General features: G+C 43.1%; 4 protein-coding genes and 1 pseudogene across 4 annotated transcripts in view; all 5 read right to left on the reverse strand.

The window, feature by feature from the left end:
- Window positions 1-27,217, reverse strand: part of UGT1A6 (UDP glucuronosyltransferase 1 family, polypeptide A6) — a 159,093-nt gene that overhangs the window by 67,060 nt on the left and 64,816 nt on the right.
- The window catches only part of UGT1A3 (UDP glucuronosyltransferase 1 family, polypeptide A3), a 128,937-nt gene that overhangs the window by 67,060 nt on the left and 34,660 nt on the right, over window positions 1-27,217 (reverse strand).
- UGT1A9 (UDP glucuronosyltransferase 1 family, polypeptide A9) overlaps window positions 1-27,217 on the reverse strand; it is a 171,174-nt gene that overhangs the window by 67,059 nt on the left and 76,898 nt on the right.
- On the reverse strand, window positions 751-20,782 carry LOC132659749 (UDP-glucuronosyltransferase 1A3-like; annotated as a pseudogene).
- On the reverse strand, window positions 751-25,250 carry LOC132659766 (UDP-glucuronosyltransferase 1A3-like). Its single transcript, XM_060415150.1, has one exon. It carries the CDS (start codon window positions 25,223-25,225, stop codon window positions 24,308-24,310), a length of 918 nt encoding a protein of 305 aa, XP_060271133.1. The 5' UTR covers window positions 25,226-25,250; the 3' UTR covers window positions 751-24,307.

Consider the following 27,217-nt stretch of genomic DNA (forward strand, 5'->3'; position numbering starts at 1 on the left):
CATTCTAGTTCACTCTCTTGTTCTTCATCCAGACCCAAAGAAAGGCTGTGCCTGCGCATTCCCCTGATCACCTCCTATTTCTCTGCTAACCGTGTTCTCTGGGGCTGGACTGAATGCTGAGGAGTCACCTCTGCCCCAGCCACCACCCAGAACCTCTGCTGAATGTGACCTTATCTGAGAACTCTTTAAACTCTTTCTCCCTATTCATGGGTGAACTCAGAACACCTCCAGGGAGATATTAATACATGACATTGCTATGACAGCTTTCTCTTAGCGAATAGGGGACGCTCGCTGTCCATTTTTTCCTGTTCAACACTGAGACACCTCTTGCAATGTTCAGGGAAAAGTCTATTGGGACAGCTGTCAAACATCCAAATATCTGGAGGGATCCTTGAGGAAGAGAGCTAAAGAGTTGGTTAATTTTATTTGCACTTCATGGAATTAGAATTGCTGTTATCTAAAGTGTCAGTGATTAGATTGGTTAGTTTCTGTGATTGTGGTTTCAGTCTGTCTGCCCGCTGATGCCCTCTCTCAGTGCCTACCATCTTATTGGGGTATCTCTTAACTTGGACATGGGGTGTCTCTTCATGGCTGCTCCAGCAAAGTCCAGCCGCTGCTCCTTACCTTGGAGGTGGGGGACATGGAGAATCGCTTCTCGAGATTATCTCCAATCTAATCACATGGACCACAGCCTTGTCTAACTCAGTGAAAACTAAGCTATGCCGTGTAAGGCCACCCAAGAATTGATGCTTTTTTTTTCCCCACAACACTACAGTTTATTTATTTATTTATTTTTTGTGGGTGGACACACCATCCCTTTGTATCCCAAACATGAACCCCCTCCCACCTCCCTCCCCACAACATCCCTCTGTGTCATCCCCGTGCACCAGCACCAAGCATGCTGTATCCTGCATCAGACATAGACTGGTGATTCGATTCTTACATGATAGTATACATGTTTCAATGCCATTCTCCCAAATCATCCCACCCTCTCCCTCTCCCTCTGAGTCCAAAAGTCCGCTATACACATCTGTGTCTTTTTTGTTGTCTTGCATACAGGGTCATCATTGCCATCTTTCTAAATTCCATATATATGTGTTAGTATACTGTATTGGTGTTTTTCTTTCTGGCTTACTTCACTCTGGCTCCAGTTATAATCGGCTCCAGTTTCATCCATCTCAACAGAACTGATTCAAATGTATTCTTTTTAATGGCTGAGTAATACTCCATTGTGTATATGTACCACAGCTTTCTTATCCATTCATCTGCTGATGGACATCTAGGTTGTTTCCATGTCCTGACTATTATAAACAGTGCTGCGATGAACATTGGAGTACATGTGTCTCTTTAAATTCTGGTTTCCTGAATTGATGCTTTTGAACTGTGGTGTTGGAGAAGACTCTTGAGAGTCCCTTGGACTGCAAGGAGATCCAACCAGTCAATCCTAAAGGAGATCAGTCCTGGGTATTCTTTGGTAGGACTGAAGGACTGATGTTGAAGCTGAAACTCCAATACTTTGGCCACCTGATGCGAAGAGCTGACTCACTGGAAAAAACCCTGATGCTGGGAAAGTTTGAAGGCAGAATGAGAAGGGGATGACAGAGGATGAGATGGTTGGATGGCATCACTGACTCGATGGACATGGGTTTGGGTGGACTCTGGGAGTTGGTGATGGACAGGGAGGCCTGGTGTGCTGCAGTTCATGGGGTTGCAAAGATTTGGACACAACTGAGTGACTAAACTGAGCTGAACTGAACATTCCAGGTTCCTATGCAATATTGCTCTTTACAGCATTGGACCTTGCTTCTATCAGCAGTCACATCCACAGCTGGGTATTGTTTTTGCTTTGGCTCCATCCCTTCATTCTTTCTGGAGTTATTTCTCCACTGATCTCCAGTAGCATATTGGGTGCCTACTGACCTGTGGAGTTCATCTTTCAGTGTCCTATCATTTTGCCTTTTCATACTGTTCATGGGGTTCTCAAGGCAAGAATACTGAAGTGGTTTGCATTCCCTTCTCCAGTGGATGATATTTTGTCAGAACTCTCCACCAAGACCTGGACTGGAGGAAGCACAAGCTAGAATCTAGGTTGCTGGGAGAAATATCAATAACCACAGATATGCAGATGACACCACCCTTATAGCAGAAAGTGAAGAACTAAAGAGCCTCTTGATGAAAGTGAAAGACGAGAGTGAAAAAGTTGGCTTTAAAGCTCAACATTCAGAAAACTAAGATCATGGCATCTGGTCCCATCACTTCATGGCAAATGGATGGGGAAACAGTGAAAACAGACTCTATTTTGGGGGGCTCCAAAATCACTGCAGATGGTGACTGCAGCCATGAAATTAAAAGACACTTACTCCTAGGAAGGAAAGTTATGACCAACCTAGACAGCATTTTAAAAAGCAGACACATTACTTTGTCAACCAAGGTCCATCTAGTCAAGGCTATGGTTTTTCCAGTGGTCATGTATTGATGTGAGAGTTGGACTATAAAGAAAGCTGAGCACAGAATTGATGCTTTTGAACTCTGATGTTGGAGAAGACTCTTGAGAGTCTGCAAGGAAATCCAACCAGTCCAGCCTAAAGGAGATCAGTCCTGGGTGTTCACTGGAAGGACTGATGTTGAAGCTGAAACTCCAATACTTTGGCCACCTGATAAGAACTGACTCACTAAGAACTCAGTGACCCCTGTTAATTGTCTGGCTCTTAACTGCATGTCATAAAGGTTACGGGACAACTTTCTGGCTTCTCTCACTGTGATCAGCTGCCCCGTGTTTGGCACTCAACCTACATGGATACTATGAACCAAGTGAGGGTACACGGTGCACTTACGGGATTGGCAAGGGGTGTGGTGTTTTCTCTGCTACAGTTAGAAATATACATCTAGACTAGAATAAAATAACTGAAGATGCATACAGCCTCATGCATAGGGAGATTTAACACTCTGACATTCTTGATTTTGCCCCCAAATTAAGCTATAGATGTAATGGCAGATCAAGCAAAATGTCACCAGGATTTGTATTATGAACAAAAAATATATATATATATATATTTTTTAATTCACCTGAAAGCATTTCTCTGGTAGCTCCGATGGTAAAGAATCTACCTGCAATGCAGAGACTCAGGTTCCTAGGCTCAGGAAGATCCCCTGGAGAAGGGAATGGCTACCCACTCCAGTATTCTTGCCTGGGAAATGCCATGGACAGAGAAGTCTGGTGGGCTACAGTCCTTTGAGTAGACACAACTTAGACACACTTAGCTCTAAACAACAAGAGTCAGACACAACTTAGCTCTAAACAACAAGAACAAAAAGCATTTCTGGCTTCTGATAGGAGTAGCTCCTATCATATCAATATTCCCATACATATTTGCCACACAACTTTTAAATAAATTTTTCAAATTAAAAAAGATAGACTTCACATATATGGTCAAGTTATTTTTTGCAAGGGTGCAAAGAATATTCAAAAGGGACAGTCCTTTCAGCAAATGGTGCCGGGAAAACTGAATGTCCAAATGTAGACAATGAATTTGGACTCTTACAAATGCCATATAAAAGTTCGGCTCAGTTTGGATCAAAGACATAAATGTAAGACCTAAACCAATAAACCTCTTGCATTTCACGAAGATTTCTTGAAAATTACACCAAAGCATAGTTAATGAAAAGTTAACAAATTAGACTTCATGAAAAAATTTTAAGTGTGTGCATCAAAAGATATTATCAACAGAGTAAAAAGGCAAACCATAGAATGGAAGAAAATATTTATGTTTGATCCCTGGGTTGGGAAGATCCCTTGGAGAAGCGAAAAACTACCCACTCCAGTATTCTGGCCTGGAGAATTCCATGGACTATATAGTCTATGGGGTCGCAAAGAGTCGGACACGAAATATATCTGATAAGGGATTAATATCCAGAACATACAGAGAACGCCTATAAGTCAACAACAGAAGACCTGACTCAAAAAAGGACAAAGGACTTAGACATGGGTCATATGTGCAAATGACCAATGAGCAATGAAAGATGCTCAACAGCATTAATCATTAGGGAAATGAAAATCAAAACTTCAACAAGATGTCGGGTCACACCCATTAGGATAGCTATCATAAAAATAAAAGAAAGAAGAAAGATAACAAGCCTTGGAGAGGATGTGAAGAAACTGAACCCCTCAGGTACTGTTGCTGAAAATATAAAATGGTGTAGCCGCTGTGGAAAACAGGATGAAAGTTCCTCAAAAAATTGAAAAAAAAAAAAAAAACAACAGATGATCCAATCATTGCACTTGTGGGTATATACCCAAAAGAATTGAAAGCAGAGTCTCAAAGACGTATTTGTACAGCCATGTTCATAGCAGCATTATTCACAATACCCAGAAGATGAAAGCAACCCATGTTCACTGGCAGATGAACAGATAGATAAGCAAACTGTGGTTTGTCTATACAATGGATTATTATTCCGTCTAAAAAAGAAAGGAAATTTGAACAACATATACACAACACGAATAAACCCAGAGGCCAGCCTGCTAAGTGAAATACTAAGTATTGAAGAGAAAAACACTGTATGATTCTACTAATATGAGGAACCTAGAGTACTCAGATTCATAGAGACAGAAAGTAAAATGGTGGTTCCCAAGAACTACAGAGTGAGGGAAATGGGGAAATATTTAAGGGGTACAGAGTTTCAGTTGTTCATAATGAAGCATTCTGGAGATTGGCTGCACTGTGTGTATAATTAACACTATTAAACTGTACACATACGATGGTCAAGATAGTAAATCATGCTGGGGTATTGTGCCACAATTAAATATTTTGGACAGGCAAACTTTATGAATAAAACACAATGGTCAAAACTTTGTGTGCCAATCTAGTAGCCATATTTTTAAAGTGAAAACTATAAAAAATTCTAAACATAAATTGAAAAAATTCAGTTAAATTAAGAAATATTTTAAGACATCATTTTCAGAATTAGGGATGTTGGGTTTTCTAACAAAAAATGAAAATATACATCTTTTGGTTTATCTCCGTAATGTTTACAAATGTTGATCATATGCTATTATTGTAGCCACTAGCTACACGTGACTATTGAGCACTTGAAATATGTAGAGTATAAATTGATAAGTCTGTAAGTTAAACTATACACCAGATTCTGAAGACTTTGTATGAAATTTTAAAATGTAAAGTATCTCATTAATTAATTTACACTGAGAGAAGTGGCCAAGATATCAGACTGGGGAGACCTTGAGATCACTTCCTCCCTCAGGCACACCAATGTTACAATTTACAGGATAAGCATTGATGAGAAAGACCTGAAGACTAGCTGAAGAATCTTTCACAACTAAATATGTAAAGATGGAATGACAACAAGATGTGTAAGAGAGGTGGAGACATGGTATAATCAAGACCCATACCCCTGGGCAAACAGTCCACAAATGTGGGATAATTACAACTGCAGACCTTCTCCCTAAGAAGTGAGGGATATGACCCCACATTGGGGTCCCAGCATGAGGGTCCAGAACCAGGAAGAGGAGCTTCCAGAATGTTGGGTTGGGAAGGTCAGCGGGGCTTCCTTTTAGGAGAGCCAGGAGCCATAGGGCATAGAGTCTCCACTCTCAAATGCATGCACGCTTAGTCACTTCAGTCATGTCCAACTCTCTGCAACCCCATGGACCACGGCCAGCCAGGCCCCTCTGTCCATGGGCTCTCCAGGCAAGAACAATGGAGTGGGTTGCCATTTCCTTCTCCAGTGATAAAGTATGAAGTGAGTGAAGCGAGTGAAGTGAAGTCGCTCAGTTGTGTCCGACCCTTTGCAACCCCATGGACTGCAGGCTACCAGGCTCCTCCATCCATGGGACTCTCCAGGCAAGAGTACTGGAGTGGGTTGCTATTTCCTTCTCCACCACTCTCAAAGGGTACACACAAAATCTCACACACTTTAGGATGTAGGGAAGACGTAATCTAAAGGAACCTGGGTCAGGCCCACCTGCTGATATTGAAGAACCTTCCAGAAAGGCAAAAGACAAACAGAGATCATCTTGGGATATAGACATGAGCAGCGGCAATTCTGGAGAGCTTCATTCTTCCACAATGATACTGTGCCAGCAAGTGCTGTTTGGATCATCCCTCTACGTTATTAACATTGGGACGCAGCCTCACCCATCAGTTAGTCAGCACTAGTACTAGGATACTCCAGGTCAAGTAGCTAGTTGAGTGGAGACACAGAGTCATCCACTAGTAGGGCAGCTGCATTAACCCTCTGAGAACAGGCCACCTGGGACCTGGCCCCATCCACCAGAAGGCCCAGGACCAGGCCCTGTGCACCATAGTGCCAAGGAGCTGGACTTACCTACCAGTGCACCAGCACGAGCCCAGGACACCCCTGGACCTCACCCCACCCTCCAGCAGACTGACACCAGCTCCAGGAAACTTGGGCTCTACAGACAGGGACTCCAGGACCCAGATTAACCTACCAGTGGGCCACCATTAGATATATATGAAGACATATCTGGCCCCAACATAGGAGCACTTAAATACAAATAGCAAGTATTAGCAGACATAAAAAGACAAGATGACAGTAAGCAACAATATTGGGGTGATTTAAAATCTCACATACATCAATGGACACAGCATTCAGACAGAAAACCAATACGGAAACACTGGTCCTAAACAACACATTAGACCAGCCTGGCTGAATAGATATACACAAGACATTCCATCCAAGAGCAGCAAAATACACATTCTTTTCAAGTGTACATGGTATATCTGTCTTGATAAATCACACAAATCAAGTGTTACTAAACTTAAGAATACTGAAATCATATCAAACACCTTTTCCAACCATGATGTCATGAAACTAAAACTGAACTAGAAAAAAAAAAGCTTCAAAAACACATGGAGGCAAAACAATGTGTTACAGTCAATGGGTCATTGAAGAAATTAAACAAATACCTCAAGACAAATAAAAATGAAAATATGACAATCCAAAATCTATGGGAAACAGTAAAAGTAGTTCTAAAAGGAACGTTTTTAGCCATACAAGCATAGCTCATGAAATAAGAAAGATCTGAAATAACCTAAAATTACACCCAAAGTAACTAAAAAGAATAACCAAAATCCAGAAGTAATATAAAGAAAAAAAAATCATAAAGCTTAAGCCAGAAATTTAAAAGATCAATGACACAAAGAACTAATTCTTTGAGAAAAATAAAATTGATAAACTTTCAGTCAGAATCATCAAGAAGAAAGGAAGTCCAGGTAAATAAAAGCCAAAATGAGAAAGATGAAGTCCCAACAAACACACAAAACATATAAAGGATCATAAGAGATTACTGTGAACAGTTATATGCCAATAAAGTGAAAAATTAGAAGACATGGACAGATTCTTAGAAAAGGACTACATCCCAAGACTGAACCAGGAAGAAATAGAAAATATTAACAAACCAATTACCAGTAATGAAGTTGAATAAGCAATAAAAAGATCTCCCACAATTGAATACAAAAGCTATGAGACCTAAAGTCATGGAAGTTAATATAAATTAAGTACATGAGACACAAGTCAGCAAAAACAAACAAACAAAAAAAAAAACAAACAGCTAACTCAGTGGATTAGGAAACAAATCCTGCCCCCAAGAGTCCTATTTCAATTAAACCCAAATATCCAGAGTTAACATGAGAAGACTGTGAAACAGTGAGGAAAGCCGTAGTTCGCATCATGGAAACTTGGGGTGGAGTGGTCAGGGCTGGGGCAGATTTGGTGCTGTGGTCAAATCTTTCCACTCTGAGACTCAGTTCTCAGCATCACTGCCCCCACCTTCACTGCATCCATAGTCTCAGTTTACCTCCTTCCAGCCCCCACCACTACCTTTGGATGACCTCAGTGTCCCACCTTGAAGACCTACGTGACACCCAATCCAACCCCGTACATCACCCCATTTTACTCCAGACACCAAGTCCTGGTTAGCACAGCTCCATCTCTGAGAAGTTGGGCTCAATTATTCCTTTCTCTGATCACGGAGACCCCAACTTCTCTTTCCAGTATTATCTCACTTCCACTTACTCTACCTCTCTGAAATTTCAGATTCCTTATGGTGTTTAGGTTTCCTGCAACCACAGTCCTTTCCAAGACAAAACCACTATCAGTTCAACAAATGCCATCTGCTATTCTTTCCTCCTTCTATGGAACACCCTCAGGCAAAAACTCCTGATGGATGGATTCTCAGCTCAACAGACATGCTCCTACTCAGCTGGAGAAAATCGGACAATGGTTACAACAGTGCCTTCACAAAGGGGCAATCACAGTAGAATAACAAACAGGATCACTTATCAGTCCTGTTGCAGACCCTCATCCCTGACTGTCACTCCTCTCAAAGACCATCAGGACCTTTACTACACTGCTGCAGGCACTTAAACGATCCACCACAATAGAGGCTGTTAGAAGGAGAATATGAGGTAGGAACTTATAGAAAGATCAATATATATTAAGCACCTGGAAGTAAGACATTTATGAAAAGTATGTTTCACTTGGGAACTCCCAGCAGCATGCCCTCGAAATCTAAGCCACACAGAGGGAACACAATAAATAAATAAACACAGCAGAAATCAATGGGTACTTAGCCAGCCTCTGCGAGGAAGACAGCTAATCAACCAGTTCAGGAAGGACTGATGTTGAAGCTGAAACTCCAATACTTTGGCCACCTGATGTGAAGAACTGATTCATTGAAAAAGACCCTGATGCTGGAAAAGATTGAGGGCAGGAGGAGATGGGGGTGACAGAGCATGAGATGGTTGGATGGCATCACTGACCTGATGGACACGAGTTTGAGTAAGCTCCGGGAGTTGGTGATGGACAAGGAGGCCTGGCCTGCTGCAGTCTGTGGGGTCACAAAGAGTCGGACACGGCTGAGCGAGTGAACTGAACTGAACAGCTGAGCAAGTGAACTGAACTGAACAGCTGAGCGACTTGTCTAGCGCTGCTCATGCGCCTCAGGAGGTACTTGCTTGGTCCCGGGCTACTTCATGCAGTGTGCCTGACTGAGTTCCACCTAAAGAGCTACGGCATTACTACTACCTCACGGCTGTGTCCGTTGGATCAGCCACGAGAGAAGAGAATATAGCGTGTCTCCTGCTACGGCTGCTGTGCCAGCCAGAAGAGAAGAAATGCGCCTGCAGTTTCCACGGCTCCTTGAGTCTTATTCCAGCCTCTTAGCTGGCGCCTTGCCTACCGCGGGTTCAACAAACATTGCGCAAGTGGGATACAGCGGAACAGTTGTTGCTGTGAACAGGATTTGGCAAGACAGCCCCGCTGCGGTACGTAAGGTCCCTTAAAACTGCATCAAAGGGACTGGCATTCGCGTGCCTGATCAGGTCCTTGGAATATAACAATCCCTCAAAAGACCTTACCGAGAGCAAACAAACAGTCGTTACAGACACCATAGCTCCCAGAAACAGTGCTAGCAAACATCGTGTTTCAAAAAGCAGATGAATATGACCCCTCATGATAGAATCATATTCTTCCTGTGTGTCAGGAATTGCATAGATTTTCCTGGTGAAAAAGTGCTCTGCCTGGGTGTGTATATTCACCTGCAGAGGAACAGCCACTGCTCGGTGGCCTTGGGCCTGGAGCTCTTTAATGGCCTCCCTGCATGCTAAGTGAGTGGCTGCCCTGCATGGGGACCACCAGCATATTCTCAGACTGGGTCCATCACTTGATGCTCAGACAGAGCAGGAGTCCAGCCAGCATCTGCCATGGAAGCTGCAGTCCCAGGGCCACCTCCACACAAACCAGAAGCTACTGAGTCTCTGGCCAAGCTATGCCACCCATGTTTGATCCCTTTATCTTATCATCAGGTCACTTAAGCAAAATGGCGTGGCATTGGAGGGCAGTTTGCCATCTCTACATTAATCATTACAAGATAAGTCCATGCCTGGGTTTCATTGCCTCCGATTTCACCCCGGGAAAGTCCCTTCCTCCATCATCTTGGAAAATCTCCTCTGACTCTGCTGCTCCTGGTAGGAAACATTCTAGGTACTGAAATATCTGTCATCCAATTCCCAAAGCAAGGCTTCATGGGCACAGTCCCTTTGATCAACTTCTGCCTCTCTGCTAATCACGCTCTACAGGCCTGGACTGAACTCTCAGAAGTCACTCTGTCCCAGTCCCCACCCAGAAAAATTTTATATTGAGGAAACTGGCCAAGATGTTGGACTGGGAAGACCTTAGGTTCACTTGCTCTAACAGGCTCACCAATATTACAACTTACAGAGCAAATACTGATGTGAAACACCAAAGACTAGCTAAAAAGATCTTCCACAACTAACTATATAAAGAAGGAACCACAAGAAGATTTGTAGAGACTCTGGTTTGATTCCTGGGTTCAGAAGATCCACTGGAGAAGGGATAGGCTACCCACTACAGTATTCTTGGGCTTCCCTGCTGGCTCAGCTGGTAAAGAATCCGCCTGCAATGCAGGACACCTGGATTTGATCCCTGGGTTGGGAAGATCCCCTGAAGAAGGGAAAGGCTACCCACTCAGTATTCTGGGCTCGAGAATTCCATGGACTGTATAGTCCATGGCATTGCAAAGAGTTGGACACAACCGAGAGATTTTCACTTTCACTTCATGGCAAATAGATGGGGAAACAGTGGCTGACTTTATTTTTCTGGGCTCCAAAATCACTGCAGATGGTATTACAGCCATGAAATTAAAAGATGCTTACTCCTTGGAAGGAAAGTTATGACCAACTTGGACAGCATATTAAAAAGCAGAAACATTACTTTGTCAACAAAGGTCTATCTAGTCAAGGCTATGGTCTTTCCAGTAGCCATGTATGGTTGTAAGAGTTGGACTATAAAGAAAGCTGAGGGCCGAAGAATTGATGCTTTTGAAGTGTGGTGTTGGAGAAGACTCTTGAGAGTCCCTTGGACTGCAAGGAGATCCAACCAATGCATCCTAAAGGAGATTAGTCCTGGGTATTCATTGGAAGGACTGATGTTGAAGCTGAAACTCTAATACTTTGGCCACCTGATGCCAAGAGCTGACTCATTGAAAAAGATCCTGATGCTGGGCAAGATTGAAGGCAGGAGGAGAAGGGGATGACGGAGGATGAGATGGCTGAATGGCATCACTGACTCAATGGACACAAGTTTGGGTAAACTCCAGGGGCTGGTGATGGACAGGGAGGCCTGGCGTGCTGCAGTCCCTGGTGTCACAAAGAGTCGGACACAACTAAGCGACTGAACTGAACTGAAGACATGGTATAATCAAGACCCACACCCCAGGGTGGACGATCCACAATTGGGAGTTAATTTTATTGCAGAGGTTCTCCCTCAGGTGTGAGGGATATGCGCCCACATTGGGCTTCCTAGCCTGGGGGTCCCGAAATGGGAAGAAGGGCTTCCAGAATGGTGGGCTTGGAAGGCCAGTGGGGCTTACTTTCAGGAAGCCAGGGGCTGTAGGATATAGAGACTCCACTCAAAGTGTGCACACAAAATCTCACATACTCTAGGGACCAGGGAAGAAGCAGCAGTCAGAAAGGAGCCTGGTTAGACCCACCTGCTGAACTTAAACAGTCTCCCAGAGAGGCAGGAGACAGAGATCATTCTGAGGTATAAATACGGGCACCAACTGTTTGGGGGGAGCTCAGCTCTAACAGTGACACTGTGCTGGCTAGTGCCATTTTGAAATCATTAGTATCAGGACCCAGCCCCACCCATCACCCTGTCAACACCAGTACAAGGATGCCTCATGTAAAAGGGCTGGTTGAGTAGAGACGCAGACCCATCCACTAGTGACCAGCTACCTTAGAATCCCCTGAGCTCTCAGCCACCTGGGACCTAGAATTGCCTACCAGAGCTCCTGGGCCTCACCTACCCTCCAGCAGTGCCAGGACCCAGAGTGAGGAACTCCGCCCATGGCAAAGGTCGTGAGGAAGGAGGCTTCGGCATATGCAAAGGCGGGATCGAGCCTCAGGAAACCCCTTCTTCCTGAGCATCTACCCGCAAAACCAGAGTCTGCCTACTTTACTGCTTTATGCTCTCACCTACACCTCCGATTTACGGGGCGCCGTCCCCCACCATTTCTCTCAGAGAAGGAGTTAACCTATGGCTCCAGTTAATAAAAGTTCCTGGGTGATACAATGGTGTCTCGGGTCAAACCTCTCTGCTGGCAGACTAGCTTGTGTGACAGGATTATCCACACTCTGGCTACTCTGTACATGATTGTTTATAACCTCTCAACTATACACAGCACAGAGAGTTTGGAGTATTTTGAAAGTCTTAGTTAGCACTGGGTTTTTTTAAAGATAAAAATCATGTTGGTGAAGGGTTTTTCATTTATTGGGCCAGTGTTTGCTGCTAAATCTCCATATTCCCTGCCCTTATAATGAATATAACTAACATATAGGAGAAATAAGTATTAACCTTTAAGATTAATCATGTTAAACCTTAGGCTAAGTAAATTCCTTTCTTAATTGTAACCCACAACACCCTCACCCTACAGGAATGCAAATTTATCTGGTACCTTCAGAGGGTGGTGCCTGGTTTAAGAAAAATCACCCCTGGAAAATAAGTTTCTGGTTGACTGACCGTTATCAGAAAAGAAAGGATCATAAAATGTCAGCAGGCCTCATGTCCAGAACATGATGTAAAACCACTAAGACCTCTGTATACTTTTATATGAAGCACCTGATTTTGATAAAGGTCAGGTCTGCTGACCCCACGTGACTCTGTATTCATCCCTATATATAACAAAAAGTATATAAGTGAACCTGAAAAATGAAGAAAACGAACCAGTTCCTGGAAAGACTGGTTTCCCCATGTGGTCTTTTCTCGTTCTCTTTTTTTCTGGCTGAATTCCTATCGGAGTGCGGAGGCTCGCCATGTCTATTTACTTGCCCTGGCTTCTAAGACCCACGCAAGAGGGAGCCCAAGGCGGGGCACCCTCCGCTATTCAAGTGGGTGCTGGTGGCCTACATAGATGGTGCAAATTCCTTGTCTTGGAGTTTTATTGGTTTTCCACGTAAACCAAGTTATTCAGCTTCTTTTTCTCCACTAGTATTTTCCTACTACACTATTTCTTTCTAATCTCCCTCCATATCTTTAATTAAGCAATTAATTCCTAGGACTCTGACTCCATCCCCGCTTTGAATTACCCTGGAATCACCGGGGCTGGACCCCGGCACAGCAGGATGACACAAGCTCTGGGATTGGTGTTGACAGAATAAAGTAATATTGTCACTTTTCACAGATTACACAATACTACACATAGAAAATCTTAAAATCACCACCAAAAACTATTAGAACTCATCAGTGAATTCAGTAATATTAAGGCCTACAAAATTATTATACAGAAATCTATTGCATTTCTATACACTGACAATGAGCTATCAGGAAAAGAAATTGTTAATAATATTACCATTCTATTTTCAATCATATCAAAAAGAATGTAACACCTAGGAATAAATCTAAGAAGGTTAAAGACCTATACTCCGGGAACTATAAGACACTGATGAAAGAAATTGAAGCTGACACAAACAAATAGAAAGATACACTGTGGATACATGGATAGAAAGAACTAACATTATTAAAATGACCATACTACCCAAGGCAAGCTACAGATTCAACACAGTATCTATCAAAATACCAATGGCATTTTTCAAAGAACAAGAAAAAATAATTCTAAAATTTTTATGGAAGCATAAAAGACTGAGTAACCAAAAAAATCTTGAGAAAAAAGAACAGAACTGGAGCAGCAACAGGGATGGGGCTTAGAGATTACCATACTAAGTGAGACAATCAGATAAAGACACATGTCGTGTGGTATCACTTATACGTGGAATCTAAAAAATGATACAAATGAACTCATTTTTCAAGAGAAACAGACTCACTGACATAGAAAAGAAATTTTTCATTACCAAAAGGGAAAGAGAGGGGAGAGTTAAATTAGGAGCTTGGGATTAACAGCTACACATCACTGTACATACAAGAGACAAATAGCAAGTTCCTAAGTATAGCAAAGGGACCTATATTCAATACCTTGTATTAATCTGTAATGAAAACGAATATATATCTGAATAACTTTGCTGTATGACAGAAACTAACACGACGTTGTAAATTAACTACATTTCAGTTTTTTTAAAAAGAGTCAAAATGAAGGAATCATGCTTCCTGGTTTAAAACTATGCTACAAAACTACAGTGATCCAAGCAGTGAGGTGCTGACACAGAGACAGACACATACATCAGTGGACCAGAACATAGAGCAGAAGTAACTTCAGACCTATATTGCAGCTGATCTACAACAAAGGAGGTGATAATATACGATGGGGGAAAGATAGCCTCTTCAGTAAATGGTATTGGGAAAACTGGGCAGCCACACGCAAAAGAATCAACCTGGATTGCTCTCTCACACTATTAACAAAAATGAATTCAACATAGATTAAAGACCTAAAGCCACAAAACTTCGGGTAGAAGACATAAGACAGTAACCTTTTTAACTTTTTTTAATATTACTATTAATATTAATAATATTACTATTACATTTTGGGGGGATATGATTCCTCAGACAAGAGAGAGAAAAGTAAAATAAACAAATGGGACTTTATCAAACTAAAATCTTTTGAACAGCAAAGAAAATTACAAACAAAAGGGAAAGGTGACTTTCGGAATGGAAGAAGACATTTGCAAATAATATATCTGATAATAGGTTAATATCCAAAAGACACAAAGAAATCATACAAGCCAGTATAAACCAAAAAATAATAATAATAACATGCTTAAAAATGGACTGAGACTTCAAGAGACATTTTTCCAGAGAAGACATACAAAGGGCCAATAGGCACGTGCAAAGATGCTCAACATCACTAATCACCAGAGAAATGCAAATCAAACAACAATGAACTATCACCTCACACCTGTCAGCATGGCTATTATCAAAAAGACAGTAAATAACAAAGGTTGGCGAGGATGTAGAGAAAGGGGAACTCTAGAGCACTGTTGTGGGCAATGTAAATTGTTGCAGTCACTATAGAAACAGTATGGAGTTTCTTAAAAAGTTAAAAATAAAACTGTCATATCATCCAGCAATTCCACTCCTGGGTATTTAACCAAAAGAATACCCCAAAACACATTAATTAGAAAACATATAGACACCCCTATGTTCATTGCAGCCTTGTTTACTACAGTCGAGAATATTGGCTACCGAGTATTGCTCAGCCATAAGAAAGAAAGGAATCCTGTCATTTGTGACGACATGAATGGACCCAGAGGGTATCAGGCTCACTGAAATAAGTCAGGGAAAGACAAATACTGCATGATTTCACTTATATACAAAAAATAAAAGGCAAAGCAAGTGAACAGAAACAGACTCATAGAGAACAAACAGGTAGTTGACAAAAAGCAGGAGAGTGAGGGAAGGAGAGAGAAGGCTGAGGGGGATTAAAATACAAACTTTCAGCTGCAAAATAAATGTCACAGGTATGAAAGGAGTGTGAGAAATACAGTCAATAGTTATGTAATACACTTCGATGATGAATATCACACCTGAATTTATTGTGGTGATTATTTTGAAGTGGATCAAAGTACTGAAACACTAAGCTGCTTAACAGGAGGAAACACAGTGCTGCAGGCCAAACATGCTACAAAAGCAAGCTCATAGAAAGAGAAACCAGATTTGTGGCTACGAGCGGCAGGAGACGCGAGGAGGAGGATTGCATGCAGACAGTCTCAGGGTACAAACGTAGAGCTATACGAGAAATAAACACTAGGGATGTAATTAACAACATTCAGTATCAGTTCAGTCGCTCAGTTGTGTCCGACTCTTTGCGACCCCATGAACCACAGCACGCCAGGCCTCCCTATCCATCACCAACTCCCGGAGTCTACCCAAGCCCATGTCCATTGAGTCAGTGATGCCATCCAACCATTTCATCCTCTGTCATCCCCTTCTCCTCCTGCCTTCGATCTTCCCCAGAATCAGGGTCTTTTCCAATGAGTCAGCTGTTCTCATCAGGTGACCAAAGTATTAGAGTTTCAGCTTCAACATCAGTCCTTCCAATGAACACCCAGGGCTGATCTCCTTTAGGATGGACTGGCTGGATCTCCTTCCAGTCCAAGAGACTCTCAAGAGTCTTCTCCAACACCACAGTTCAAAAGCATCAATTCTTCGGCACTCAGCTTTCTTTATAGTCCAACTTTCACATCCATGTGTAACTACTGGAAAAACCATAGCCTTGACTAGATGGACCTTTGTTGACAAAGTAATGTCTCTGCTTTTTAATATGCTGTCTAGTTTGGCAACAACTTTCCTTCCAAGGAGTTAGTGTCTTTTAATTTCATAACTGCAATCACCATCTGCAGTGATTTTGGAACCCCCCCCCCAAAATAAAGTAAGCCACTGTTTCCCCTGTTTCCCCATCCGTTTTCCATGAAGTGATGGGACGATGCCATGATCTTCGTTTTCTGAATGTTAAGCACAGGAGAGGTGGCTGCAACGGTGCAGGAGCGCCTGCGAGGAGCAACCCCGCATCCAAGGTCAGGGGCGGCAGCTGCGCTTTGCTGGAGCAGCCATGAAGAGATACCCCAAGTCCCAGGTAAGAGAAACTCAGGTAAGACTGTAGGCGCTGAGAGAGGGCATCAGAGGGCAGACAGACTGAAACCACAATTACAGACAACTAGCCAGTTGGATCACGTGGACCACAGCCTTGTCTGACTCAATGAAACTAAGCCATGCCATATGGGGCCACCCAAGACGGACAGGTCACGGTGGAGAGGTCTGACAGAATGTATTCCACTGGAGAAGGGAATGGCAAACCACTTCAGTATTCTTGCCTTGAGAACCCCATGAACGATAAGAAAAGGCAAAAAGATAGGACACTAAAAGATGAACTCCCCAGGTTGGTAGGTGCCCAATACGTTACTAGAGATCAGTGGAGAAATAACTCCAGAAAGCATTAACAACATTAACTCCTTTAATTTTGTGTCTATGTGAGCTAATGGGTGATCACTAAATTTGTTTTAGTAAACGTCTCATGATCTAGGTAAGTCAAATCATTCTGCTGTCCACCATAAGCTTCTACAGGAAAGCGACAAGCGAAACTGTGAGCTGTTCAGTCATGTCTGACTCTTTGCAACCCCATGGACTGTAGCCTGCCAGGCTTCTTTGTGCATGGAATTCGCCAGGCAAGAATACTGGAGTGGGTAGCCATTCCCTTCTCCAAGGGATTTTCCCGACCCACAGAGGGAACTCAGGTCTCCTTCATGGTAGGAGGAGTCTTTACCATCTGAACCTCCAGGGAAGCCTGTCAACTATATCTCAATAAAACTGAAAGAAACAAAAACAAATAAGTATCTGAAAATTTTTATATTGAGTATATGTTTAAAGGTTAGTATTTTTATATATTTGAGTCAGTAAAACATATAATTAAAATTAATTTCAACCCTCTTTTTGCTTTTTTAAATATATCTACTAAAAAGCTTTCAGTTACATATGGGACTTGCATTAGATTTCTATTGGACTATCCTGTACTAGACTATAAAGGACCCTATTAACATTTTTTAAAGTAGTGACTCCACAGAAACATTCTCTGATTATAATTCAAAATAATTGCAAAAGATAACAAAAAGATGGCTGCCACAAATGTTAACAATATGGGAGTTAGGAAACAATCTCAATTTTTAAAAATGCACTGACTTAAAAGAGAAATCAAAAACATGCATTTAAGTTAAAAAAAAAGAAAATGAAAGCCATTTATACCAAAATCTAAGGAATGGGGAGAATGTTTTATCCATGACCTTCAGTTCTTCATTATTAAGAAAACATAAAGGAACTTAATGCTTACACAAGAAATTAGAAAAACAGCTATAAAGTAAAACAAAGGAAACAAGATGATATCATCAACAAAAACAATAAGCTGTAATTAATGTAATAGAAAACAAAAATAGTAAAAAGAATGAGCAAATCCAAAAGTTCTTTCTTGGAGGGGACCCATAAAATATTTCAACCCATCATAAAACTAATGAAGGAGAAGGAACAAAAATATTACAAATTTTATTTTTCCTCTTGTGAAAAATTTTCCATAAACATTTAAAGGAGTCACCTCTAAGGACAAAAGATACCAAATAAATAAGACTGATGAAATCTCAAAGTAAAATCAATTTAGTTGGAACAAAAATGGTAAGAGTATGCTTATCGTGTATAACATTTGAGAATTTCAGGGTAAGTAATCTTTCATTTGGCAGAAACTTTCCTAAATGCCTCCAATGACACAACTTTTCCTGCTGAGCATATTTTAAGTAATGATAATAAACACTATTTGAGTGCTCACAGTGACAATATTAAGGTCAGAATGGTCAACTCTGGGCTTCCCTTTTGTGGCTCAGCCGGTAAAGAATCCGCGTGCAATACAGGAGACAATCCCTGGGTTGGGAAGATCCCCTGGAGAAGGGAACAGCTATCCACTCACCAGTACTCTGGCCTGGAGAATCCCATGGACTGTATAGTCCATGGGGTCAGAAAGAGTTGGACATGACTGAGCAACTTTCACTTTCTTCATGGTTCACTCACCCAGTCAAGGTCATGCAGCTAGGAAAATGGGAGTGAAGATTTGAACCAATGCAGTTAATCCTAGAAAATACACTCACATAGAAAAACTAAAAAGAACACCACCTCCTCACATTCACTTTTTACAAATCTCACAGATACATACATGTTTCATCATTGGACAAATGCATTGCATGAAGAGGAAATAAAGTAGAATAAAACTTTGCAGTGTGAGCAATAAAGAAAAATGAAGTTAGAGTTGTGCAAAAATAAATACATTGATGAAAAGAGATGTACAAATCAGAATACAAAAACTATAAGAGGCCTAAAGTCAGGGAAGTTAAAATAAATTCAGTACATGTGACAAAAGAGGGCAAAAAAGATGGTTGATTCACTGGATAAAAAAACAAATCCTGCCCACAAGAGTCCTATTTCACTTAAGCTTGCATATTCAGGATTAACATATGCAGACTCTGAAACGGTTAGGAGTACAATAGCTCCCACCATGGAAACTTGGGGTGTGGTGACCTGGGGGAGCTTTGTGAATGTGGTCAGCCCTCATAACAAATGCTTCGTCTTTGAGACTCAGTTCTTAGCATCACTGTCCAGACCTTCACTATGTTTATAGGCTCAGTTTTAGCTCCTCCCCAGCACCTACAATTAGCCTTTAATGACCTCCATGTCCCACCTTGATGACCTTTCTGTGGGGAATCCAACTCTGTATGCCCCAACATTTTACTCCAGACCACAACTCCCGGCCAGAAGACATCTGATCAGCACAGCTCCATCTCTGAAGAAGTGTTCTCACTTATTTCTCTCTCTAATCACAGAAAACCCAACTTCTCTCCCTGGCATTGTCTCACGTGCAATTAATTTATTCCACTTCTCTAAAACTTCTGATTTTGGGGGGTTTAGGTCTGTGACCACACATCAATCGCCTCCAGGATAAAACTACTCTGAATTATCAGGGCAACAAATGCAATCTGCCAGATCTTCCTTCCTCCTATTGAACACCCTCAACCCCTGATGGATGAATTCAGGGCTCATGTTCTCTGTTCTCCCTCAGCAAGAAAAACTGAACAAACTTTACGACAGTTGCTTTTCAAAAGGACAATCACGGTTGAATCACACATGGCTTGTCAATCCTGTTACAGACCCGCAGCCTTACCTTTCATTCCTCTCAAAGACCATCACAACCTTTACTACACTACTGGTACACCTGAACAAATTTAGCTCAAAAAGACTGCTGGGAGGAGGAGAGGTGGAAATCTTTAGGTAGATCAGTATATAATGAAGCACATCGAATTAAAGCTTTTTAAAAAAACATGTGCTCCACTGGGAGCACTGATTGAATAAAGGCAGCAGTACACACCTGAGATAATGGTTTCCTGTTGCCACAGTTGATGCCCCCAATGAACACCATGTTGGGCATGATCGGCCGCGGGTAGTCCATCACAAAGTCTCCTCTGAACAGCCACACGGATCCAGAGGCAAGAATCTCCCCCAGCAACACCTCTCTCTGAAGAAGCTCAGAGGCCATACGTGCAAAAGAAGTGAAAGCAACCTGGCAAATGTAAATCAGGGCCAGAGGGTAGAGCATGTTCTTGACCCTTTGGAAGAATGTCATGCGATCTGAATTCCTTGTTAACAACCGAGGAACAAATGAGAAAGGGTTTGGGCATGCTGTGCCCTCAACATCTAAGCCACAGAGAAGAAATTAGAAAAAAACACACAGTAGAAATGGACAGGTACTTAGCCAGCACTGCTCTGCAGTGGTGAACAGGGTCTGTTAAAACCACATCAAAGGAACTGGCATTCAGGTCTCTGATCAGATCCTTGTTATGCAATAGTGCTTCACAAGATCTTGCAAAGAGCAAAGACACATTTTGCAAAGTTGCCATAGCTTCCCAAAACATTGTAAGAAAATGTACTCTTTGGAAAAACACATGAATATGGGTCCTCATGATGGAATCAAACACATCCTCTGTTTAGGGAATAGCATAGACTTTCACGGTAAAAAAAAAAGTCCTCTGCCTTGATGTGCAGGTTCACCTCTGGAGCAACGACCACTGCTTGGTGACCCCTGGCTTGGAGCTCCCGCACGGCCTCCCGCATGCTGAGCCAGTGGCTGCCCTCCATGGGGACCACCAGCACCTTCCCAGCCTCGGCCCATCGCCCGACGCACACACAGAGCAGGAGTCCAGCCAGCACCTGCCTCCGAAGCTGCAGTCCCAGGGCCATCTCCACACAAACCAGAAGCAACTGACTGTCTGCTGGGCCTGGGCGGCCTGTATTTGTTTCCTTGCCTTGTCATTGAGTCACTTGCGAACACTGGCATGTCATTGGAGGGCAATGTGCCCTGTTTAATCCTTACAGAATAAGTCCGTGCCTGTGTTTCATCACTTGTGTGTTCACCCAAGGAAGACCACTCCCCTTTCCTGGAAAAAGTAAGACTTACTGCTCTGTTTCGGGACCATTCTCCCTCTCTTGTTCATCCAAGACCCAAAGCAAGACTATGCCAGTCCACTCCCTTGGGCTCCACCTACATCTCTGCTAACCGTGTTCTCTGGGGCTGGATTGAACTCTGAGGAGTCACATCTGCCCTAGTCCCCACCCAGAACAGCTGCTGCATGTGACCTTATCTGGGATCTCTTCAAACTCTTTCCCCACATCATGGGTGAACACGGAGCACATCCAGGGAAACATATAACATCACGTGAACAGCCTTCTCCCAGCAGGGAGGGGATGGTGGCTCACTGGTTTGGTCGGGTTCCACACTGGACACCTCATGCACTGCTCAGGAGAGTCTCTCCGAACAGCTGCCTGATATGGAAACCTCTGGAAGAATCCTTAAGGACAATCGCAGAACGGCTGCTTGAGAAATCTTTCTCTGCCTCGTGGAATAGAACTTCCTGTTATCTAAATCATCAATGGGCAAGGCAGCTCTTTGTAATGACAGTGGGGTTCAGAGGACCCCAGGCTCCATGGCCCGCTTCATTTTGGACAGGAGAGACTAGCCCCATGCCTCCATGCAGGCTCTGTGTGGGGACTGAACTGAGCATTATTCTGGATCTTTAGTACATCTTATAGTTCATGTTCAGGACTTCCCAGATGGTGCAGTGGTAAAGAATTCTCCTACGAATGCAGGAGACACAAGAGACATGGACTCAGTTCCTAATTTGGGTATCAGAAGATCCCCTGGACTAGGAAATGGTAACCCACACCACTTTTCTTGCCTGGAATAGCCCATAGACAGAGGAGCCTACACAAAACTATATAAGAAAAGTCTTAATCATCAGAAAACCACAAAGCTGTACTCACTCACCTAGAGCAAATCATCTTGCACTGTGAAGTCAAGCAGGCCTTAGGAAGAATCACTGTAAACAAAGCTATTGGAGGTGATGGAATTCCAGCCGAGCTATTGCAAATCCTAAAACTGATGCTGCTGAAGTGCTGCACTCAATGCACCAGCAAATTTGGAAAACTCAGCAAGGGCCACGGGACTGGAAAAGGTCAGTTTACACTCCAACCTCAAAGGAAGACAATGCCAAAGAATGTTCAAACTACTGGACAACCGTGCTCATTTCACATGTGATCAGGGTAACGCTCAATATCCTTCAACCTAGGCTTGAACAGTATATGAATCAAAAACTTCCAGATGTACAAGCTGGATTTAGAAAAGGTGGAGAAACCAGATCAAATCACCAACATCCAGTGGATCATAGAAAAAGCAAGGGAATTCCAGATAAAAAACTACTTCTGCTACATGACTACTCTAAAGCCATTGACTGTGTGGATAACAACAAATTGTGGAAAATTCTGAAAGAGATGGGAATACCAGACCACGTTACCTGCCTTCTGAGAAACCTGTATGCAGGTCTAGAAGCAACACTTAGAACTGGACAAGGATCACCAAACTAGTTCAAAATTGGGAAATGATTGTGTCAAATCTGTATATTGTCATCCTCCTTACTTAATTTATATGCAGAGTACATCAATGCCACACAGCTTGAATCACAAGCTTTAAGCAAGATTGCCCAGAGAAAAATGGGCGACCTCCAATATCCAGATGTCACCACTCTCATGGCAGAAAATGAAGAAGAATGAAAGCGCTTAATGAGGGTGAAAGAGGAGAGTGAAAAAGGAGGCTTAGAACTCAGCATTCAAACATTAAGATCATGGTATCCCATGCCATTACTTCATGGCAAATAGATGGGGAAACACTGGCAGATTTTATTTTCTTGGGCTCCAAAATCACTGCGGATGGCGACTATAGCCACAAAATTAAAAGATGCTTACTCCTTGGAAGAAAAGCTATCACAAAACTAGACAGCATATTAAAAAGCAGAGCCATCATTTTGCCAACAAAAGTAGATATAGCCAAAGCTACGGTTTTTCCAGCAGCCATGTACAGACATGAATGTTGGACCATAAAGAAGGTTGAGCACCAAACAATTGATGCTTTCAAATTGTGGTGCTGGGGAAGACTCCATAGAGTCCCTGGACAGCAAAGAAATCAAAATAATCAATCCTAAGAGAAATCAACCTTGAATATTCACTGGAAAGACTGATGCTAAAACTGAAGCTCCAATACTTTGGCCACCTGATGAGAAGAACTGACTCATTGGAAAAGGACCTGATGCTGGGAAAGACTGAGGGCAGGAGGAAGACAGAGGATGAGATGGTTGAGTGGCATCACTGACTCCATGGACATAAGTTTGAGCAAACTCCAGGAGATAGTGAAGGACAGAGAAGCTTGGTGTGCCACAGTCCATGGGGCCACAAACAGTTGGACACAACCTGGCAAATGAACAACAGCAACAATAATTCAGGGTTAATATAAGCAACACTGAAATTAAGAGGAAAGCCATGGCTCACACCATAGAAACGCAGGGCTGGTGATTGGGCTGCGGTAGGCGTCGTGATACGCTCAGTCCCTTCCTCTTTGACTCAGTTCTCAGCATCCCTGTCGCCACCTTCACTGTGCTTGTAGCTCAGTTTGACCTCCTCTCCAGCCCCCACCACTAGCCTTTGAGGCCCTCAGTGGCCCATGCTGAGGACCTATCTCACATGCCATTCAACTCTGTACATCCCCCCACTTTACCCCAGGCCCCAGATTCTGGTCAGCGCAGCTCCATCTCAAGAAACCTGGGCTCAATTGTTCCTTTCTCTGATCACAGACAGCCCGACTTCCATCTTTGGTTTTCTCTCCCTTCCACTCTATTTATTCAACCTCTCTGAAACTTCTGCTTCCTTTTGGGGTTGAGGTCTCCAGTGACCACATCTAATATCTTTCCAAGACAAAACCTCGATGAAGTATCAGGGCAATAAGTGCAATTTGCCAGTTCTCTCCTCCTCCAATTGAACACCCTCAAGCAAAAAACCCATGATGGATGGATTCATAGCTCAAGTTCCTGGCTCTTACTAGATTCAGAAAACTGCATGACCATTACAACAGACGCTGTTGGAAAGGGCAGTCATGGCCACCCCATTCCTTGTCAAACCTAATATGGACCTTCACCCCTGCCTCTCATTTGTCTCAAAGTCCACCACAAACCTACACTACCCTTCTCGAGCACTTTAATACTGGATCTCACCAAAGGAGAATGAGAGGTAGAAATCTTAGAAAGATCAGTAGATAAGTAAGCACGTGGAAGTAAGTTGTTCTTTTTAAATATGTTCCACTTGGGAATTCCCTGATGGTCTAGTGATTGGAACCGTCCATTTCACAAGAGTCTTAGGTTGCAATGAGGTGAAAAAAATTTTTTAATTTTTTAATTCAAAGATTGTGCTCCCCTGGGAGCACTGACTGAACAAAAGCAGCAGTACACACCTGAGATAACGGTTTCCTGTTGCCACAGTTGATGCCCCCAATGAACACCATGTTGGGCATGATCGGCCGCGGGTAGTCCATCACAGGGTCTCCTCTGAACAGCCACACGGATCCAGAGGCAAGAATCTCCCCCAGCGACACCTCTCTCTGAAGCAGCTCAGAGGCCATACGTGCAAAAGGAGTGTAAACAACCTGGCAAATGTACTTCAGGCCCGGAGCGTAGAGCATGTTCTTGACCCTTTGGAAGAATGTCATGTGGTCTGGATTCATTGTTAATAACCGAGGAACATAAGAAAAAGGATTTGGGCATGCTGTGCCCTCAACATCTAAGTCACATGGAAATTGCCTCAAGAAAAACACAGCAGGAATGGACAGGTACTTAGCCAGCACTGCCCCGCAGGGGTGAACAGGGTCTGTTAAAACCACATCAAAGGAACTGGCATTCAGGTGCCTGATAAGATCCTTGTTATACAGCAGCCCCTCACAAGACCTTTCAAAGAGCAAAGACGCGTTTTTCAAAGATGCCATAGTTTTCAAAAACAGCGTTACCCAATGTACTTTTTCAAAAACCAGATGTACTTGAGTCTTCATGAGGGAATCCAGTTTGTCCTGTGTGTAGCGAATACCATAGGTTTTCGTGGTGAAAAACTCCTCTGCCTTGATGTGCATATTCACTTCCGGAGCAACAACCACTGCTTGGTGACCCCTGGCGTGGAGCTCCCGCACGACCTCCCGCATGCTGAGCCAGGGGCTGCCATCCAGGGGGACCACCAGCACCTTCCCAGCCTCGGCCCATCGCCCGACGCACAGACAGAGCAGGAGTCCAGCCAGCACCTGCCGCCGAAGCTGCAGTCCCAGGGCCATCTCTGCACAAACCAGAAGGTGCTCTGTCTCTGGTGGGGCTGTGCCACCTATACTTGTTCCCATATCTTTATCTTATCATCAAGTCACTTAAGCAAAATGGCATCTCATTGGAAGGCAGCGTGCCGCCTTACATTAATCATTACAGAATAAGTCCATGCCTCAGTTTCATCACCTCTGATCTCACCCAGGGAACGGTTAACCCCTTATATGGAAAAACTCTTCTGACCTGCTGCTCCAATAGGGAGCATTCTAGTTCACTCTCTTGTTCTTCATCCATTTGACAAAGCAAGACTGTGCCTATCCGTTCCCTGGGTCGCCTCCTACCTCTCTGCTAACCGTGTTCTCTGGGGCTGGACCGAACTCTGAGGAGTCACCTCTGCCCCAGTCCCTATCCAGAACAGCTGCTGCATGTGACCTTATCTGGGAACTCTTCAAACTCTTTCCCCCCATCATGGGTGAACACGGAGCACATCCAGGGAAACATATAACATCACGAAAACAGCCTTCTCTCAGCAGGGAGGGGATGGTGGCTCCCTGGTTTGGTCCTGTTACATGCTGCACACCTCATGCACTGCTCAGGAGAGAGTCTGTCCAAACCGCTGCCTGATATGGAAACTTCTGGAAGAATCCTTAAGGACAACCGCAGAAGGGCTGCTTGAGAAATCTTTCTCTGTCTCATGGAATAGAACTTCCTGTTATCTAAATCATCAATGGGCAAGGCAGCTCTTTGCAATGACAGTGGGGTTCAGAGAACGCCAGGCTCCATGGCCCACTTCACTTTGGACAGGAGAGACCAGGCCCATGCCTCCATGCAGGCTCTGTGTGGGGACTGAACTGCGCATTATTCTGGATCTTTACTACACCATATAGTTCATGTTCAGGACTTCCAAGATGGTGCAGTGGTAAAGAATTCTACGAATGCAGGAGACACAAGAGACATGGACTCAGTTCCTAATTTGGGTGTCAGAAGATCCCCTGGAGTAGGAAATGGTAACCCACACCACTTTTCTTGCCTGGAATAGCCCATAGACAGAGGAGCCTACACAAAATTATATAAGAAAAGTCTTAATCATCAGAAAACCACAAAGCTGTACTCACTCACCTAGAGCAAATCATCTTGCACTGTGAAGTCAAGCAGGCCTTAGGAAGAATCACTGTAAACAAAGCTATTGGAGGTGATGGAATTCCAGCCGAGCTATTGCAAATCCTAAAACTGATGCTGCTGAAGTGCTGCACTCAATGCACCAGCAAATTTGGAAAACTCAGCAAGGGCCACGGGACTGGAAAAGGTCAGTTTACACTCCAACCTCAAAGAAAGACAATGCCAAAGAATGTTCAAACTACTGGACAACCGTGCTCATTTCACATGTGATCAGGGTAATGCTCAATATCCTTCAACCTAGGCTTGAACAGTATATGAATCAAAAACTTCCAGATGTACAAGCTGGATTTAGAAAAGGCGGAGAAACCAGATCAAATCACCAACATCCAGTGGATCATAGAAAAACCAAGGGAATTCCGGAAAAAAAAATCTACTTCTGCTACATGACTATTCTAAAGCCATTGACTGTGTGGATATGAACAAACTGTGGAAAATTCTTAAAGAGATGGGAATACCAGACCACGTTACCTGCCTTCTGAGAAACCTGTATGCAGGTCTAGAAGCAACACTTAGAACTGGACAAGGATCAACAAACTAGTTCAAAATTGGGAAATGATTATGTCAAATCTGTATATTGTCATCCTCCTTACTTAATTTATATGCAGAGTACATCAATGCCACACAGCTTGAATCACAGCTGAAAGCAAGATTGCCCGGAGAAGAATGGGCGACCTCAAATATCCAGATGACACCACTCTCATGGCAGAAAATGAAGAAGAATGAAAGCGCTTAATGAGGGTGAAAGAGGAGAGGGAAAAAGGAGGCTTAAAACTCAGCATTCATGGAGAAGGAAATGGCAACCCACTCCAGTGTTCTTGCCTGGAGAATCC

Source organism: Ovis aries, chromosome 1, assembly GCF_016772045.2.
Source record: "Ovis aries strain OAR_USU_Benz2616 breed Rambouillet chromosome 1, ARS-UI_Ramb_v3.0, whole genome shotgun sequence".
In the NCBI taxonomy this organism is placed as follows: Eukaryota; Metazoa; Chordata; class Mammalia; order Artiodactyla; family Bovidae; genus Ovis; species Ovis aries.

Bases quoted from the DNA above. Each gene is read 5' to 3' on its own strand.
- LOC132659766 (XM_060415150.1), bottom strand. From the start codon at position 25,225: ATGGCCCTGGGACTGCAGCTTCGGCGGCAGGTGCTGGCTGGACTCCTG.